The sequence below is a fragment of the Ursus americanus genome, chromosome 1 (genome assembly GCF_024610735.1).
Source record: "Ursus americanus isolate L20-20 chromosome 1, mUrsAme1.1.p, whole genome shotgun sequence".
Taxonomy (NCBI): domain Eukaryota; kingdom Metazoa; phylum Chordata; class Mammalia; order Carnivora; family Ursidae; genus Ursus; species Ursus americanus.
This window is the reverse complement of record NC_142127.1, coordinates 105,539,761-105,558,135: the sequence shown is the minus strand read 5'-3', so window position 1 is coordinate 105,558,135 and position 18,375 is coordinate 105,539,761. Positions and strand designations below refer to the sequence as shown.

Here is an 18,375-nt window from a genome sequence, read left to right as displayed (position 1 = left end):
TGTGAAAGGAGCACGCACGGCAGCCTCTTCTGTGACAGCCGTGATTTCAGACTTTCTGCATGCTTTTCCTCGCTGTAACTGGGTATCGATTTATAAGCATTAAGATTGATTTAGCTTCTGTTTCTAATCAAAATCACTTGAGCTTTTTTTCGGCAGCACAGTGGTCCTGGGAAGAAAATCCATTTCTCTGGGCAGCAGAGAAGCCTGGAGCCTGCCGAATGTGCTTGTGCGTGCGAGCCGGGGCAGCGGCGATTGGCTGCGCTCGGTAAACACATTCTCCATGGAAACGTCTAGCTGGACCACTTCAGGGCACACGCTGTCCTGTGGCTGCTGCACACAGTCCTTAGTAGCTTCGTGAGAAAGCTGAAGAAAAGCACAGGCCAGTCCGCCTCTCCCCTCGCTGGCGCTCAGCTCTCCTTAGAGCCATGTTCTTTCTTTCTCTCTGTTGACTTTCAGAAATGACGTCAGGACAGCCGCGGGGCCCGCGTCGGGGCCTCTCGTGGTGGAGGGCAGGCCGGGCCGTGCGTCTGTGCCGGGGTGTATCCTGCTCTGACCTGCCCCTCAGTGTTGCGGTCTTTGCACTTGAGGAGAGGAAGGCCTCAGACACCCCCCGGGTCCTGCGTTGTGAGCCTGTCCGGCGAGAGAGGGGGAAGAGGCGTCCCGAGTGTCACCTGTGCTCGAGCGTGCGGCACCCCCGGACGGGGGTCGGTGGCGTGGGGGAGGGCGGGGGCAGGGGCCTGGGGACACCGTGCCGCTGCAGTGACCGGCGCTTCTGTGCTGTGCTCTCTCCCGCAGTGGATGTGGCCTCCGCGCTGCCTCTGCAGGTCGCTCCCCCGGCGGTGCCCATGGACCTCCGCCTGGACCACCAGTTTGCGCTGCCCGTGGCGGAGCCCACCCTCCGGGAGCAGCAGCTGCAGCAGGAGCTGCTGGCCCTCAAGCAGAAGCAGCAGCTCCAGAGGCAGATCCTCATCGCCGAGTTCCAAAGGCAGCACGAGCAGCTCTCCCGGCAGCACGAGGCCCAGCTGCACGAGCACATAAAAGTAAGTCGCTTGGCGGGGCCGCTGCGCACCTGCAGGAGCCTTCCAGACACCAGGTTCCCTGCGGCTCCAGAGGGCTGCTGCCAAGGCGTGCTCCTGGCAACCGGCCGTGACCCCACGATGACGCACAGGGTGCCGCTCGCCGTGCCGAGACCAAACTGCCAGGCACCCGCGAGTCCAGCGGCAGCACGCTGGTTGGGTAACTTGTGGCGCGTGTGGCGCATCGTGGGAAAGTCACTGGTGCAGGAGCGGACTTAAAAGAGGGCATGTGCTTGTTATCTACCTTCATCCAAAAATACAAGCTGTGTCCCCAAATAGACAAATGACCAGCGAGAAGGAAGACTAGAATATTAGCAGTCATCGCCTCTGGGTGCTGTATTTACAAAGCATTTTTATTTTCTTCTTGGGACTTGTCTTTTCTTAGTTTTTCTCATTGATCCCTTATAGTTGGAAAAAGATATTAGTATTTTTTTGCATTTAAATTTAATAAGAAACTACAGATCTTCTTTTGGTGTTTAGTCTTTGTATGCTCAGTCTGACCCCAGGGTTAAAATTAAATGTGTTGGAAAGAACCATGTGTTGGGGACAGGTAGCAAAGTTGTATTACGTTGTTGACAGACCGCCTGGGAGTGGGATGTGCTCCACTGTATTTAGAACCACGAAGAGCAACACCATCCCATGATACAGGCGGGCGGATTAAAAGGCCAAAGGTAATGTTACATTCTCCAGTAGCCACCCTAAAACAAAGCAGAAAACCCAGGTCGTAGAAGTAATCTGTTACTGTGTAATGAAATACCCCAAATTCAGCCATTTAAAACAAAACAAAAACATAAGTTATCTCATAGTTTCCGGGGTCTGAACGAGGGTCTCCTGAGCTGGTGGCCGCAATTCTGGGTCCCTCATGAGGCCACGGTCAGGACTGTGGGACCCACTTCCAGGCTCACTCACATGGTCACGGGCAGGAGGCTTAGGCCTCTGTCACCAACAGAGCCCCCCACAGCGAACAGCCCGAGTGCCCGAGGTGGGACTTCTGACCGCTGCTTTGGTGTTTGTAGGTTTGGGTCTGCTATCGCTGCCTTTGCTGCTTTCACCCTGACCTGGCCGCCGCCTCAGGTGGGCGTAGGACAAGCCAAGGCGGGGATGGTTCCCTGAGCTGCTGGAAGTCCATGCTGTGTCGTTTTGACGGTAGAATTCCCAGCAGCCCGGGGGCCCCGTGTCAGAGGCGGCACTGGCCTCCGTGCACACAGGCCCACCACCAGCCATAGTGAGGCTTTGCTTTTTAACAAGTGCCCTTGGGTTTGCGGTGGAGCAGCGGGCAGCAGAGGGGTCCACAGGAGCAGGTGCCGTGGCCTTCCTTTACCCAACACGTGGGCCTGCTGGTGGCTGCTGTTCTGTGTGGTGGCCAGGCTACGTCCTGCCGTGGGCCCCATCCCGGGTGCACTTGGTGGGGCGCAGCCCTGTGCCCCTGGTGTCTGGAGCTCAGAGAGAAGTCTGTCTGATTGGTCTCGGGAGATGGTCGCTCGCCAACCAGAAGTCACGGGTTGCTGGCATTCTTCCTGGTGACCACCTATAGCCCGTGTAGTGGCCTCGATCTGTAGGCTTTTCAGTGACTGAGAAGAGCCCTCAGCAGGCTGCCTGTTTCACTTTGTCTGTGAGGCTGTGGCCTCCCCTATCTGTGAGCCCCGAGAACAGACTCCTGGCTCTCCTGCACCCAGCATACACGGCCCGCCCGCCCAGCCCAGGCCACACCCCCTGCCACGGCCAGGGCCCCATGTGCCCTTGGAGGTCCTTTATCCCAGTGTGCCCCCCACCCTGGTGCCACACTGTGCAGCCCCACCCACGCACGGCCTCGCGTCTGTCCCTGGCTGCCCTGCAGGCCCAGCCTGGCACCTGGATGGGGAAAGAACTCGGGAGCTGCGTTCTGCCCTGCACACAGCATGCGGCCAGAAGACCATACCCGAACTGGCGGTGGTAGCCCCTCTGTGCCGCCTGGGACTTGAGAAAGATATATGTGCCAAGTGAACTGGTAGCTTTGACTAGAAAAGGAGAAATTGAGACATTAAGTAAGTCCTGTGAATGAGAGGGGTCATTGGGTCGACAAGGAAGCAAGAGCCATGAAGACCCTTGAGAGGGGTTGGTGCCGCTGCCTGAGGGCAAGGCCAGGTTTCCCACCTGCCCAGGGCCTCTGCCTGGGGTGGGTTGGCCTCCCTGACCCCCTGTCTGTGTCCCCACCTGGGGATTTAGGACTTGATGTCACTTCTTTGGAGATGGAAGAGTCTCCTTCCTGAGTCCTCACCTCAGCACCGGCAAGCTCTCGAGCAGGTCCCACATCGCTGTGCAGGGAGCACCTGGCTGTCGGGGTGCTCCTCGTGCCAGGGTCCCCCGAGAGCTCCCCTCACCCACAGGGCCGATGCTCTCAGAGGTGTTGGGAGCCCCACAGATGTGGCTCTCACAGAGATGGCGCCCCTACATGTGGCTCTCACAAATGTGGCCACCACAGATGGTACCCCCCTACAGACATGGCATTCACAGTATTGACCCCCCACAGATGTGGACCCCCACAAATGTGGCTCTCACAAATGTGGACCCCTCACAGATGCGGGCCCCCCCACAGATGCAGGCCCCCCCACAGACATGGCTCTCACAAATGTGGCCCCTTCACAGATGTGGCCCCCCACAGATGTGGGCCCCCCCAGAGATGTGGCTCTCACACATGTGGTCCCCTCACAGATGCGGGCCCCCCCACAGACGTGGGCCCCCCCCAGAGATGTGGCTTTCACAAATGTGGCCCCCACAGATGTGGGCCACCCCACAGTTTTGGGCTCCCCCACAGACATGGCTCTCACAAACGTGGCCCCCTCACAGATGTGCCCTCCACAGATATGGGCTCCCCTCACAGATGTGGGCCCCCCCACAGATGTGGCTCTCACAAGTGTGGCCCCCACAGATGGTGCCCCCCCGAGACATGGCTCTCACAGATGTGACCCCCACAGATATGGCTCTCACAAATGTGGGCCCCCCACAGATTTGTCCCCTTCCACAGACGTGACACCCCTACAGATGTGGCCCCTGCACCAATTTGGCTTCCCTATAGATGTGGCTCTCACAGATGTGCCTCCCCCACAGGCATGGCTCCACAGTTGTGGCTCTCACAGATGTAGCTCTAGGCCTGGTTCTCAAAATTTCAGGAAGAATCTCAAGTTTACCTGTTCTCTGCATTTTTAATCATCTGTTTTATTTTTTTTTAAGATTTTATTTATTTTTTTTTTTTGTGGGGGAGAACAAGTTGGGGGAGAGGCAGAGGGAGAAACAGACTCCCCACTGGGCAGGGAGCCTGAAACAGGACTTGATCCCAGAACCCTGGGATCGTGACCTGAGCCAAAGGCAGACGCTTCACCGACTGAGCCACCCAGACGCCCACATTTGTTTTATTTTTTCATGTAAAATGGAGATCCTAAAAGCCGTCTGACCTCTGTGATTGTGTCATTACGTCAGTTGGCTTCTGTTTGGATGATTGAAACTCTCCTCATAAGCCTTCATATTGTGGGTGACATTTGGCAGTGGTGTTTGTCAGATTTCTTGAAAATACAGTCTGATTTGTGTCATTAAATCATCAGTGAATTTGCGTAGGATTTTATAATTAAAAAGGGAATAGTTTTTAAACTATAACTTAAATTGCTAACTTCAGGTAAATAAGATCTTTTGTAAGTTTCAGTGCTCAATGTCGCACTTGTCCCTGATGCTGTTTCTTTGCTGGTCGTGGCTGATTTGGGCACCTTGTCCCCTTCTGTCCTGGACAGTCAGGTCTCTGCACAAGAGGGTCCCAGGGGAGCAGCATCCCGGAGGCAGAGGAGAGCGTGAGTTTGGGGGCGGTGAGTGTGTGCTCCCAGAAAATCGTTAACTATTTCATCATCTGGAGTTGCATACATGATTAAAAGACTATTAACTAGATTTACCACTTTGGCGGTTAGTTGTGTTATTTTTAATTTTTAAAAATGTTATCAAAGAAATATGTTTCTAATGTTTCAAATAAAAAAATAGTATAACATTAAGTAATGGAGCCTGCCCACCCCTGCCTCCCGCCAGGATCCCAGGCCTGAGGTCTGTTCTGGTCTGTGCTCCCTGTCTCCACATGGCCAGCTTTGCCCTTCCAGGAGAGATCCCATGCTGTGAGTCCCCTTGCAGGAAAGACGTGCCTCTCCTCCCCTCCATCCCTCAGGCACCTGCAGACACCGCCACTTCGGGGGCTTCCAAGTACTTAGGCTGCTCTCCGATGAAAGAACTCTTCGGGCTCTCCATTCTTGTGTCCGTGGCTGCGTACTGCTTACACACACCACACAGTCACTCCGTGCCCTTCGGTTCAGCTCTTGGCTCTTCCTCCTCTCGCGCTGGCTTGGTTCCTGTGTTCCCGATGCAGATCCCATCCTGCAGTCTGGAAGCCTGCAAGTGCTTCTCCCTGTGGACGAACACCGGTGGTCACGTGCAGTCTCCCGGTCCTGTAGGTCTTGTGCTGCACACACGCTGTTTTTAAGTGTAATGATGAGATAACGTGATTTTTATGTTTTAAGGTATCTGAAATCTGAATGTGGTACGTCGTTAGGGCAGGATCTCTGATGTAAGCATTCATTTAATGCAAAAAGGACAATAGTTGCACCCTGTAAGCCGGCACAAAGCCCCTCCTGCTTGAGGAATGACAGCCGCCATCTCAGAGGGACCGCGAAGACGGCCGTCAGTTGACTGTGTAACAAACGGCCCTGACATGGCGCTTAGCACAGCAGTTGTTTCGTTTGCTGGGTTGTTTGAGCTGTTCCGCAGATGTGGGTTCTCTCACACTCCTGTGATCAGCTTTGGCCAGCTGGTGGCTGGCTGACCTGGAATGACCTCACGCTCTGGTCTGGTGGGGGGACAGGCAGGTAGGGGCTATTGGGCTATCTGCCGGTTTCAGAGTTCCAAGCTCACAGGAGGGCAAGTATGTTTAAGCAGAAGTTCAAATCATAGATGGCCGTTGCCCGCTGGCCAAGGCAGGTCTTGAGGCCAGAGTGAGAATTCATATGGAAATATACCCAAGGCAATGGACGTTGAGGGGCATGCAACAAATGGGGGCTCGAAGTGCAGTAGTCTTCTCCAGGAGCACACCCCAGCCAGGTTCGGAGGGGACTGGGCACCGGGATGGCACTCACTGACTTGAGTCAGGAGCACCGTGAAGAGGAGGAGGGGACAGGGCTGTGGGCCTGGACACTGGAAACTCCCAGCACCAGCCAGAGTCACCGTCTTGGCCGTGATTCTGGGTTCAGGCATGTGTCTCCTTCACCTCCATCCATGGGCAGTGATATTTTTATAAATGTATTTTTTTTTCATTGTTCACGAATTTATTTTTGTATTGGGAACTTGTCAGCACTCGGCCTCACTGACGGAACGTGGTGAGCACTAGTAGAGTGGGGGTTGCCACTGACACGGGCGCCACCAGAGTGACTGTCATCTTGGTTCCCCGGTGGCAGCCACGGCCTCGTGCGTCAGGGGCCCTTTCTTCACCCACGTGCTCTGCAGCTTACAGAATGCCTCCTAGAAACCAGCCCTTTCTGCACTCTTGTTCCTGTGGATTTGTATCTCTTTTCAAAAACATTCTTTTCTGTCCCTGTTCGTGGTCTTCAGAGGCGAGTGGGGGGAATGCCACGTTTGCCTGGACACTGACCTCCTCTTTAGGGGTCCCTTACAGAGTTGTCCCCGCAGACCTTCCTGTGCGGCCTGTCGAGGGGCAAACCCGCTGCACCCCAGGAGGCCCCAGTGTCCCTAGGAGGAGAGGCAGGCCTGGGCCCCAGGACCCCTGCATCCTGTGTGGGAGAGAAGCAAGGCCTGTGTCGGCGTCCGGAAACCGCCGTTTTCACAAGGAATGTTTGCACGTAAAAAATCTCTCTGTGATCGTAAATGTCGTTACCGTTAATTATTGAATAATTGGAGATGACAAAGAGGAAAATGTTACTCCAGTGCTGGGAGCTAGGGAAGCTCTTATGTTGGAAGTGAGTCCCTGTCATCTAGTGTGTAAGCCATGTGCGTGTGTGTGGACTTCTGTGGGATTGGGATCGTACTCTGACGTGTGTTTTATTTATTGTTAACATCTCTATCATTGCATACTTCAAAAATATGATTTTAACAGTTTACTGTAGCCTCACAATGAACCATAATGAATTTAAATAACCAAAAACACTTGAGTACTTGACCGTTAAGGTCGTTTCCAGTTTCTTGCATGTTTTTAGCATCCTCGTGCGTGTATCACGCACTCGTCCACAGAGTGATATGAAACTGCCAACCCCAGGTAAGTGCTCCCCTAATGCCATGTGTTCCCCTACACCCCGTGCTCGTCCTGAGTGAGCGTGTGTCTGTTGGTCTAGCTCTGTCTTTCACCCGCCCCCCCAACGCCCCTTGCTGATTCCATAGGCAAGATAGGAAAGCAGCAGGAACCAGGACAGGCGGCACTCAGCGACCTGTCCCAGAGGGTGGCGCACCGCCCCCCTCCAGGCTCCCGCCAGTCCTCCCTCTCCCAGCAGTGGGGAGGGAGCACCCGTGCAGGGACTGCACCTCCCAGGGGCACAGCGCCACGACTCAGCCCCAGCACTCTCACGTATTGGTGGCCCTTCTTCACATTCAGTTTCCATTCTGTCTCACGTCCTGTGTGTATTTCCTCAATTGTAGGTAACCATATTTCTATATGTTTATTGACTGTTTTCATTTTTTGCTGCTAATTATCATTTGCTTTGCTGTTTTTCTATCGTCGTGTTCTTTCTTTTTGGTCTGTGAGTAGTCTTGAGAAGTTCAAGGGACCATTTCAATGTCCATCGGATGCTGTCATTTGGCTGTTCGTTCTGTGTGTAATCAAATAGGTATCTACTGGACCTGCCCTTCTTCGCGAGCCACGGGTTCTTCTAAATGATTGAAATGGCCCCTCACTTCCTTTGCCGATTCGGGACGCTCTCCTGATGCTGGTCGGGCAGGATGGAGCGCGTAGCAGGGACCGAGGCTTCTGTGCTTCATTCCCACTCACTGTCCCAGTGCTTCTGTACGGGCTCCGTGAGCACGTCCAAGAGCAGAGCAGGTGGCAGCAGTGCCCGTGGGGGGATGGACATTGCCCTATACGAAACATTTGTTCAGTTTTTTTTCCTTCTCTTTTATGGAAAACACTTAGTTTTTCCCTCATTCCTTTTTTTACTGTGGTAAAATTCACACAACAAAATTTATGCTTTACCATTTTAAAGTGTGCAGTTTAGTACATTGACAGTATTGTACAACCAGCACCACGCTGTAGTTCCAGAGTATTGCCATCACCCCAAGAAGAAACCGTGCATTCATTAGGCAGACACTCCCTGTTCCCCCGGCCCCGGCCACACCGGTCTCCTTTCTGGGTCTGAGCTTGCCCGCGCTGGGTGGGCCGCGTACGTGGAGTCCTGCCGCGTTGGGCTCTTCGTCTCTGGCTTCTTTCCCTCAGCGCGAGACTCTCAAGGCTCATCTGTGTTGTAGCTGTGTCCGCGCGTCCTTTCTTTTTAGGGCCGAATGCTATCCGGCGTGGCCACTCCTCAGTCTGTGTATCCACCCGTGGACTGGCAGTTGGGCTGTTGGCACTTTCTGGTGGTGGTGAGTCTGCCGGGGCGAGCGTCTGTGCACGCACTTCTGCCAGAGTATCTGCGTTGAGTTCTTCTTTGGAGATACCTGGTTTCGGGATGGCCAAGTTACATGGCAGCTCTCTGTCTAACTCTTAGAGGAACCGCTAAGCCTGGCTCACGTTTGTATTACAGGAAAATATACAATAGCGTGAAATTTACCATTTTATCCATCTTTGAGTTGCTGTTTGGTGGCGTTAAGTATGCCCACCCTGTCGTGCAGCTCTCAGCACCTTCCATCCCCAGAACTTTCTTACCTCCCCAGACAGAAACCCTGTCCCCATGAAACACTGACTACCCGCCCCCCTCCCCCCAGCCTGGGAGCCACCCTTCTAGCCCCTGAATTGGACTCTTCCAGGCGCCTCATATAAGTGGCACCATACGATATGTGTCCGGAACTAATGATGAGTTCCTGCAGGTGAGGTCATTGCCATGTGGCTCTGTGTTCAGACCCTGTGTGTGCACCCCTGATGTGCTTCCGAGCAGACGCCTGGGCACAAGTGTGGGACACAAGTGTCTAGAGCCGTGGGGTACCTCTCCACTGTGTTTCCCTGTGGCCAGCCCCTCACTGGCACTGGGGACCCCCCAAACTCAGACTGTCTTCTTAGTTACTGAGCTGATTTTACCTATGTACATAAAGTAGCCGAACAAAAACCAGTCAAATGGATACAAGTCAGGACTACTCTCTTGTAGGACTATTACGTACCACCTGTTGGATGATGTCGCTGATGTGGGGAAATAGAGTGAGCTCTATTTAATTCCCTAATGTTTGCGGGTGTTCAGGACAGTGAGCAGCAATCTGTCCTTGGGCTTTTCTAAGAATATGGACCTTTAGGGATGGGTCTTGATAAGTGAACTGATGGTTAAATATGAACCCAGAAGTAACTGACCTCTGACTTAACCATCAGTCATTCTGTTGCGTTTCTAACAAGAAAAGCAGAGTGAGCTGGAGCAGTGAACTGCGTCCAGACCTCCCAACAGACAGAACAGGGTGCAAGTGCTGTGGGGGACGCAAAGTCCGTCCCCAGCCTGAGGAGAGCCTGGGTAACAGATGGAAGGGGGTGTTGGCCAGGACCCCTCTATCCCGGGTGGAGTCATTGTTCTGCTTTCCAAGTGATCTGGGCTCAAGAGTACCCAGGACCAGCTGATAGCAGGTCTTGCAAATGGGCAGCTGCTAGTGGCACTCCATGCTTCTGGAAGCTTCTCGCCTGCATTTTGCCCTTCATGCCCCTGGGAAGAGTATGAGGAGGGAACATGTAAACCTTTGTGTGTTGAGAGGGTCTAATGAGTATGAGTAATGCTCCATGTAAGCCTGATCCCCCCAGCACACACCTGGGGCACGCTGGCCCTGATACATACCTGTACGACGAAAACTTTCGAGAGCCAAAATGGTGTAAAGCAAAGAAGCAATCACCACTAATTTACATGGAGACCTTCTGGAGTGTTCCCAGATCTAGAAAATCACCTGTTAGGCTTTTCTGGTACTTAGGACGCATATTGCCAACCAGTGTGCAAAAATCAGTCGAGATGAAACTCAGATGCTCACAGACACAGCTCGGAGCTCTGGTGGCTGGACACCAAGATGCCAAGATAGGTTTGGGGGGGGGTGCTCCTGCCGCTCAGGGTGCACGCTGCCCCTGCAATGGCTCGCTACAGAGCCAACACTTCCCACATACTTGTTCTTTTCACCTTTTCTCATAAAGGTGAAAATCCCCTTCAGGTTTCTTCTGAAAATAGGTACTAATGTAGGTCTTTCGTAAAAGCAAAGTGATGTAACACAAACTTCTGAAAAGGAGAGGGGGACACCTGCGCTTCCTCCAGAGGTGCATTCAGAGGCCTCTCGATTCCGGGCCTCAGAGGGTAGTTCCAGTAATAGGTGAAAAATACAAACCGTCCCCACACTTGTTTGAATTTGCATGTCCTTTTTTACTAGCAAGGCCGAACTTTTATGTGTGTGTGGATAGATATGAAATCTGAGTGTGATTTGTGCTGTCTCCACGGGTAGGCTAGAGTCCTACGAGTTATTTAGTTGAGAGTGTGTCTTCTCCCTGCAGAGAGAAGGATCAAATTGGAAGGAAACCTGGTTTTATGGCACCAGGAGCCCAGCTGTGAGGTTTGCTCTCGTTATTACCTGTCCCAGATGGCTGAAGAGACATTGCCCCAGGCCCCGGGGTTCCAGGTCACCTGAGGCAACGGTTAACGGGTTGTTGCAAGCCGGGTTACTGGGAAAGCTGGCGCTGTGTACCACCCAAAGTCCTGCGTCATCACTGAACCTGCCTGCACCCAGTCAGTGTGCTGACGGAAGGAACCGCTTCCAAACCAGCCGCTTTGGTTTCTAGGCGGTCATTACAGGCAGGTGGATGGCCTTGCTTGACACGCTGCCCCGAGGCCGTTGCTGACACTGCAGCCCCATGCTGGGCCCTGCTTTTCCTTTGCTGCCAGGCCTTTGTGGCACATAACACGATCAGCCTCTATAAAACATCACCTGTAATTATGCCTTCTAGAGTGTGCCAGAACTTTCTGTGTATTTCCAAAGGGGGCAGCGGGAGCAGTTTATGTGCTACAGAGAAAACCTTGTCCTGTGCTGCACAGAAGAGACTTGCAGCGTGCTCTCATCACCTCCCCTCTCTGGGCTCTCGCTCCTCAACACACTGCCTTGGGTCGGGTCGTGACCCTCCCAGGCTCCCTTGCCTGCCATGGCCTAGGATGCAAGTCTGCAGCAGCAAAGGGCGAAAGGGGCCAGACACGGGTGGAGGCTTTACACAGCCTGGAGCCCTCACGGGAAGTGTGTTGGGGTGGAGGCCCCATTGGGAAGGAGCCAGGATTGCCACCAGTGGGACCAGATGCAAGTCTCATGACAAAGTGCTTCTATGGCTGAGCCTTGACAGAGAGCCCAGAGTTCCAGCAACGGAGACTTGATGGGTGAGGGCGGAAGGTGTGCAGGCCAGCTAGACTTGCACTGGCCCTGCCCTCACTGCCCCCCTCTGCCTCTGCACCCCCTTCTCCTCACCGTTCCTCCTCACCCCACAGCCTCTGGGGCCCACAGTGGGCCTGGCCTGTGCCCTGGTGCTGGGCGCCTGTGATGCGGACCTTCCTCACAGGGACTGTCGTGTCGAAGGCCGACGCTGTTTGTGTCTGTGACATCTGAGTGTCTAGCTGTGGGTGGGAGCTTTGGGCCACGGCTGGTTGTGCCATGAGGCGAGAGGGGAGAATGCTTTTGAACTTCCTGAACGTGCCCTTTTGATTTGAACCAGGAAACCCAGTGAGCTAAAGATGGAAATGGCCCCGTTTCTGAGGACTCCGTGGGTAACAACAGTTCAGTCCCAAATGCGCAGTAAAACCCACAGCCAGACAGCACGTGTTCCCGGAGGCCAGCAGCAGCCCCCACATTGCGAGGAGACTCCCTATTTATGTTCCTCTCGAACCCACTGTGTGTTCCTGCCGGTGAGGGTCACAGGGCCTGCCCTGTGCTCATCTGGAAAGTGAGTGAGAGGATGTGCGAGAGGCCCCTGGAGCATCTCGACCGAAGTCACAGGACACGCTGCCTGCGGAGCCTCTGGTTCCGGTGCGAGATGGAGACGGGCTCGCTCCTTGCGGTCCGGCACATCATAGTGGGCTTCTCCGTGAGCACTGACCATGCCAGGCTTTTACAGTGTTGAAGGATGCACTTAAAGCCTGTGTTTTATTTTTGGTTTAACCTTTTCCAAGTTACCCAGGGAAGTAGGTGGCAAGGGCAGTTACTCGTGTCTGTCTGTCTCTCCTTCTGTTTAGTGATGGCAGACACCAGGCCTTGGGGACAGGCTGGCCTGCACCCTCGCTGCCCCCTTCCTTTCAAAGGCATCCGTCTGTGAGAAAGGCCCATGGGACTTGCTTAGGGAGAAGAACAGGCCCACGCTGGCCTTGTGTGGACATGAGCACGGGGGGCCCAGCCCCGGGCACCAGCCATCCATCTGTGAAGCCTGGTCAGCTCTTCCTTCCGCCTGGCCCCATTGTCCTGGGTTTAGGTATGGCATCTCCCCAGCCTGGGCTGCTAGCAGAGGAGGAAGAGAAACAGAAGTGGGAGGCAGCCATCCTTTGTGGCCAGGGGCCTTGCTGCGTGCCAGGAAGTGAGCCCCGGGAGCAGGTGCACAGCTGAGGCTGGCTGGTGGGTCCCCGCATGCCCCCTTCACCGCGGGCCCCGGGACTCATCATTTCTGCATGCCCAGCATCACAGCAGGGGCAGACTGGCAAAAAGCATGTTGGACCCTGAGTGGTTAAAATCTAGGCCAGTTATCATCAGGGAGATGGGAAAATGCGCATAGTTGGTTAGTTTTTGTCTAAAGCCAGGATTTAGTGGTGTAACTGGGCTGATGGGACCCCTAGACATCCAGTCCGTATCTTCTGAGAGGTCGGGTTGGGGCAGTTTTCCTTATCGTGCTTCTTTCCACATCAGCCACTGGAGTGTACATGTACATTTAAAATCAGGAAGATACCTTCGACTTTAAAAAGAAGCCCACTGCTAATTCTCGGTGCCCTTGGCCCCTGTGGGCGTCCCCGTGTGTGAGGCCAGGTGACATCCTTGGGACCCTGAGTGGGCTATGTATGGCCTTGGGGCCTGTCCCCTCACCCTGGTGTGCATGTGGCCCTCGGTCCCCCTGATGGGCTGAGACAGCGTATGGCCACAGCTGCTGCAGAGTGCCTGTGATGCGGGCCACTTTGGGGACCAACGAACGTGGCTTCTTAAATGGCCACGGCGTCAGCAGTAAGTGTTTCGCAGAACTGCGGGCCCAGGGAGATTGGCTTCTGAGCAGCACTGTGAGCCGTGCCCGTGTTAATGGACCGAGGTGGTATTAACACGCTTTCCTGGAAGCTGGTTCACCAGTGCGTGGGCCGGGCATCGTCACTGGCCGTGAGGACGACTGGCCGTGAGGAGAGCGATGCTCTGAGCAGGTCAGGAGCCGGCTCACTGGGGCCCGGAAGCACTTTCCTGGGCTGGGCGCCACGTGAGGACTTGTCCCTATTCTGTCTTTCAGGGGAGCAGGGCTGTGTTTCAGTTCATCTTTAAACGTAAAAATTTGCTTGGGTTTCCACTTCTGTGTGGTTATTAAACTCCAAAATCAGAGTCAAAGAAAGTGAATTCTCGGGATCTAATTTTTTATCCTGAGCTCAGTGTTGGCTTAAACAGAAATTCAGTATTAAACTCTGCTTTGAGTCATGGCATCTGTTACTGGTTTTTTCTTTGGAAAAATCAGGTGGTGGACATCTTACTTTAAATTCCTCAGAATAGTTCCAGTCTGCAGAAAAACACCTCAGCACTTGCCTGCCCGTAGAACAGTCTGAACCTCACCTCTGTTGGCGAGGTCCCGGTTGTAAATGACGGAGTGCACTTTACCCGGCGTAAAAATGGGCATCTCTCCGAGTCCTGTTTTTCACAGCTTGGAGGCTGCACTCGTGGGGCACATTTGTCCCTTCCCCGGGGAGGGAGGGCACGGAGCCCTCGCTCAGGGCCGCCTGCTGCGTGGGGAGCGGGTACAGGGAAGTGAGCAGCGCTCCTCGCCTTGTGCCTCTTCCCCTAGAGAGTCGCTGTGTCACCAGATCCGGGGATGGCCCTGATGTGTGTGTTGACAGCATGGGTGACAGGTGCCTCCATCTGACTTGTTCCCAGGGCCTTTGGTTTAGGGGCTTCCTATAGGTTCCTGCCCCCTTCCTCTGATAACGCAGCGCCTCTCTGAACGCAGCGAGATGGAGACCTGCAGGGTAGCTGTGGGCATTTTGGGGGAATCAAGTCGTTACTTGTAATTGCTACTTCATGGAAACTCCGCGACAGTATTGTTTTTCTGGGAGTTTGATCGTCCTGTGAATTTTAATCACCAGTATCTGGTGGTGGTGGTTTCAGTGTTTTTGTAACAATAACGGAAAGGTCTCGCTTTCCTTCTAGATTCTGGCTGAAAAGTAAATATTTTGAGACTATAGTCAGTGAATTTCTGCCTGTTCCTCATTTGCGCATTAAATGAATACTGAGCAGTTGGAAGGGAACCCAGGGCCGTGTGTGGGCAGCTTGGGGTTGTGGGTGATACCGGGAGAGGGGGCGTACGTGATTATAAGATCTATTGTTCAAGATACCGGAGATACTGTTGTGCGGGTTTCTCGGCTGGAGCTGCGCTGGGCTGCCCTCTGGGCTGTGAGACGCCTCGGAGCCCCCCAGCGGCTGGCCGTGGCCCGCTGCAGCTGGGGCGGGGGGGGGGGGATGCCTTTACCTGTGCACGCAGCTGTGCGGCCCTCAGGCAGGATCCCTTCTCCCAAGCCCTGTGGGTTCCTCCTAGCGCCACCCACAAGTCCCCTGGAAGCAACGGCTGGGAAGTGCTGGCTCGCTTCTGATAGTCTCACTGTCTCCAGTTCATGTAAGGTGCCTGTTCGCAATGTGATGTTTTTTCGTAGGAAAGCTCTGAAAAGTGACTCGGTGTCCACGGACCCCATGGGTGGACCCTGAGCCAGGGCCCCTTCCTCACGGCCCTCCCCTCACACATTGCAGCCTGACTAGCTCCCAGCCCTCCCTCCTCACACCCGGGTCCTGCCTGCCTGCCGGGGGCAGCGTCTCCCAAGGGAAGGGCACACTGTTGCGTGGGGTCCAGGCACTTCTCCCCTTCCTCCTCCCTCCTGCACTGGTTTTGGACCGAGCTACACCTATCTGTCTGCTAGTCTATCCCTGTGTTCCTGGCTGGAAATGAGTCCCTTTTCCCTTTGTAGAAGGGGGGATGTTTGTGGGTCCCCTGCAGTGAGAAATACCACCCAATCACTGGGACTCTGCTCTGTGTGACCAGACAGGCCTGGCTCGAGCTCCAGGCCCCGCTGATGTGTCCTGCCCTGGCTCTGAGTCCTGTGGGGCTCGGCCATGAGGCCACTTCCCCAGCAGCAGGGCCAGGAGGCCAGGAGGCAGGGAGGCTGGCTGGCCAGGGTCGCTGGGGCATGTGTCTGTCTGGAGGCGGGGCAGAGAGCGAAGGTGTGGCCGGCACCTTGGCCTCTGTGGTCATGGGCCAGGCATCCCGCACCCGCTTCGTGCACGCACATTCCCTGTTTATAAGTTGGCGGTTTGTTCCTTTTGCTCATCAGTTCTTACCGCCAGCTTCGTCTGAGGTTCTGGCCAGTGTCCTTTTTATTGACGAGCACACATGCTCCCACTCCAGGGTTGTAGGCTTCATTTGGAGAATGAGTGAGAACTTTCATTTTATAAATTTCTAGAATGATGTTCTTTTTCTTTAACATTTTTGGTGTAATGTGTTTTGAATCTCACAGAAGTCACAGACATGGTGGGTGACATATGATGTCTTCACAGAAAAGAGCTCTAAGCAAACCGAAATCTGTTTTCTTAATTTATGAGTTGCTCTGATTGGTAACAGAAACTGGGTAATTTGTATACTGTGGCGATGGCATCGTGGGAAATGGGGCCCAGGAAGCCGGCCGGGGCCCCCAGTGGTGCCACCTCTCCCTCCTTCCCTGTAGCCTCTGGTGGCAAAGTGCTCGGCCCTCCCCCGGCAGCAAGGCGGCTCCCCATGCCCACCCCCCAGAGCTGGCAGGGGGCACACAGCACGCATAGGAGCATGGAGCTGGCTGCTAAGGGACCAGCAGGAGTCCGGTGTCCCAGGATACACAGTGCCTGTTCCCCGGGGCAGCCACACGTCCCCGTGAGCATGGTGCCCACAGAGCGGGTAGCCCCATCACGCACTCACACACACGCTCACTCCTAGGGCTGGTTCACATGCCTCCCTGTTGATGACTTTTCTTGGGTGTAGGGACAGTGGAGCAGAAAGCTGGATGACCTCCCTGCTCCCCTGCCCTCTGACCCTGCAGCACGTCGCGGGGGCCTGGGCAGCGGTGCTGGGGACAAAGTCCTGTAGGCCTCACTCCATCCTGGTCACCCTGCCTGTACCCCTAGCCCCCGAAATTTGCTCTTCACAGGAGCCTGTCCCATTTCCTTCCATTGTAACCCTCTGTTCTGAGAGTACAGTGCCTTCCTCACAGAGCAGCTAGAGATGCGAGGGGTGCGCGTCCTGCCTCGCAGGCCATGCCCCAGTCCTGCTCACTCCGTGTTCCCCTTCCTCTGCCTTTCTGTCACCAAGCCTCGTGCTCCAGGCCGGGCCCACTGGCCTCCGCGTGCCACGACATCCCTGGCTGGTCCCTTGGGTGGGCACCATAGTCCCTGGGAACAGCCAGAGGGAGGTGCTGGTCTGTCCCCATCTTAGACATTTGATGGCTTGGATCTGGGAGAATGCACTTGTTAGACTTCCTTGCTAGAAAGTTCCGGGGCTGCTGGGTCTGTCAGTGCTGCCCCATCCCACACAGGGAGCAGGACAGCTGCCCGCCCAGGAGGGGCTACGGAAACAGGACCCATAGCGACAAGGAAAGGGGGTGTGTGCTCGCAGCACTTCAGGCCGGGCACGGATACAGCCTGTGGCTTAGCCACCGTGTCCCCGGGCGTCTCCCGCCAGAACTTCATGGATGGGGAATCCTTGTTGACAGCCTGTCTGTGTTTCTCGTGGATCTCTCTCATTGCTGGGTGGCTTTCCAGCGAACGGGCGCATGGTTGGCCACTGTGCCCTTCTCATCCAGGCCTGTGTGCAGACGTGTCCCCACGGCCGAGGACAGGGTTGCTGGCTCCTGGGGCAGACGTGTATCTGGCGTGGTGAGGAGGTTTTCCCAGTTTTCCAGGGCAGCCGTGCCACGTCCCGCTGTGCTGTGTCACTCTCCAAGCACCAGTCCCAACTCAGGAGATCGCCTCGATCTTCATGTGTATTTTCTCCTGGCAGCTCCGTGGTGGTTGTTTTCGTTTTTACCACTTAGAAAGTCGGCAGCCGTGCAGGGCTTCGCGCAGCTGTACTTCCGTGTGCAGGTTGGGCAGAGCCGAGGTCCTCGAGTCGGGGTCCCCGGGTCAGGGGTGTTGGCCGTGCAGAGGACAGCCCCGCTTCGGGGCGACACCTGCGTGGAGACGCCTGGCCCTCGGCTGATTGTCTTGTGTGTGTCTGTCGGTCCCGTTGGGAGCGCGACTCTGACCGTGTCTGTCTGCTCATTCCCCGCTCGCAGCAACAGCAGGAGCTGCTGGCCATGAAGCACCAGCAGGAGCTGCTGGAGCACCAGCGGAAGCTCGAGAGGCACCGCCAGGAGCAGGAGCTGGAGAAGCAGCACCGGGAGCAGAAGCTGCAGCAGCTGAAGAACAAGGAGAAAGGCAAGGAGAGTAAGTGTGCGCGGACAGTGCGGGTGGGCTCCCGGGCCCTTGGGGGCGGCTCTTCCCCCGGCTCTCCTGCTCTGGGCCCCACCCTGGGCATGCCTCGCCATGTCACCCGCGGCTTTGGGCCTTGGCCAGTCGGCTGCATCCCTATCTTCCTTTGGGGTGGGCAGCGCGGCCTCTGGCTTCTTTGGTGTTGTGAAGCACGCCCAGCAGGTGCAAAGTGGGTGTCACCTGTGAGCTCAGTCCTAAAAGGTTTCAGATTTCTTTTCTCTTGCACGCATTTTGTGAGCCCCTTGAGCCAGGCCTAGCTTGTGGCGTAACCCCAGGGGCTGAGCGGGGACCGGTGGCCGACTGCCTATTTTCACATTTGCTCTCTTGACCCTACCGTTTGCTTTCTCGAGTGGCTGTGCTTGGGTGTCTGAAGACCAGTGTGGTCTGTTATCTTCCAGGAAAGGAGATGATTCTATGTGCTGTTCTCCCTTTG

At 55.2% G+C, this 18,375-nt stretch overlaps 1 protein-coding gene across 9 annotated transcripts in view; it reads left to right on the top strand.

Moving 5' to 3' along the window:
• Window positions 1-18,375, top strand: part of HDAC4 (histone deacetylase 4) — a 299,563-nt gene that overhangs the window by 181,520 nt on the left and 99,668 nt on the right. For all 9 annotated transcript variants that reach the window (XM_045793967.2, XM_087864893.1, XM_087864897.1 and 6 more), the window contains 2 exons: window positions 796-1,040; window positions 17,747-17,897. In XM_045793967.2, coding sequence (XP_045649923.1) covers window positions 796-1,040; window positions 17,747-17,897 — 396 coding nt within the window. The remainder of the gene's footprint in view (window positions 1-795; window positions 1,041-17,746; window positions 17,898-18,375) is intronic.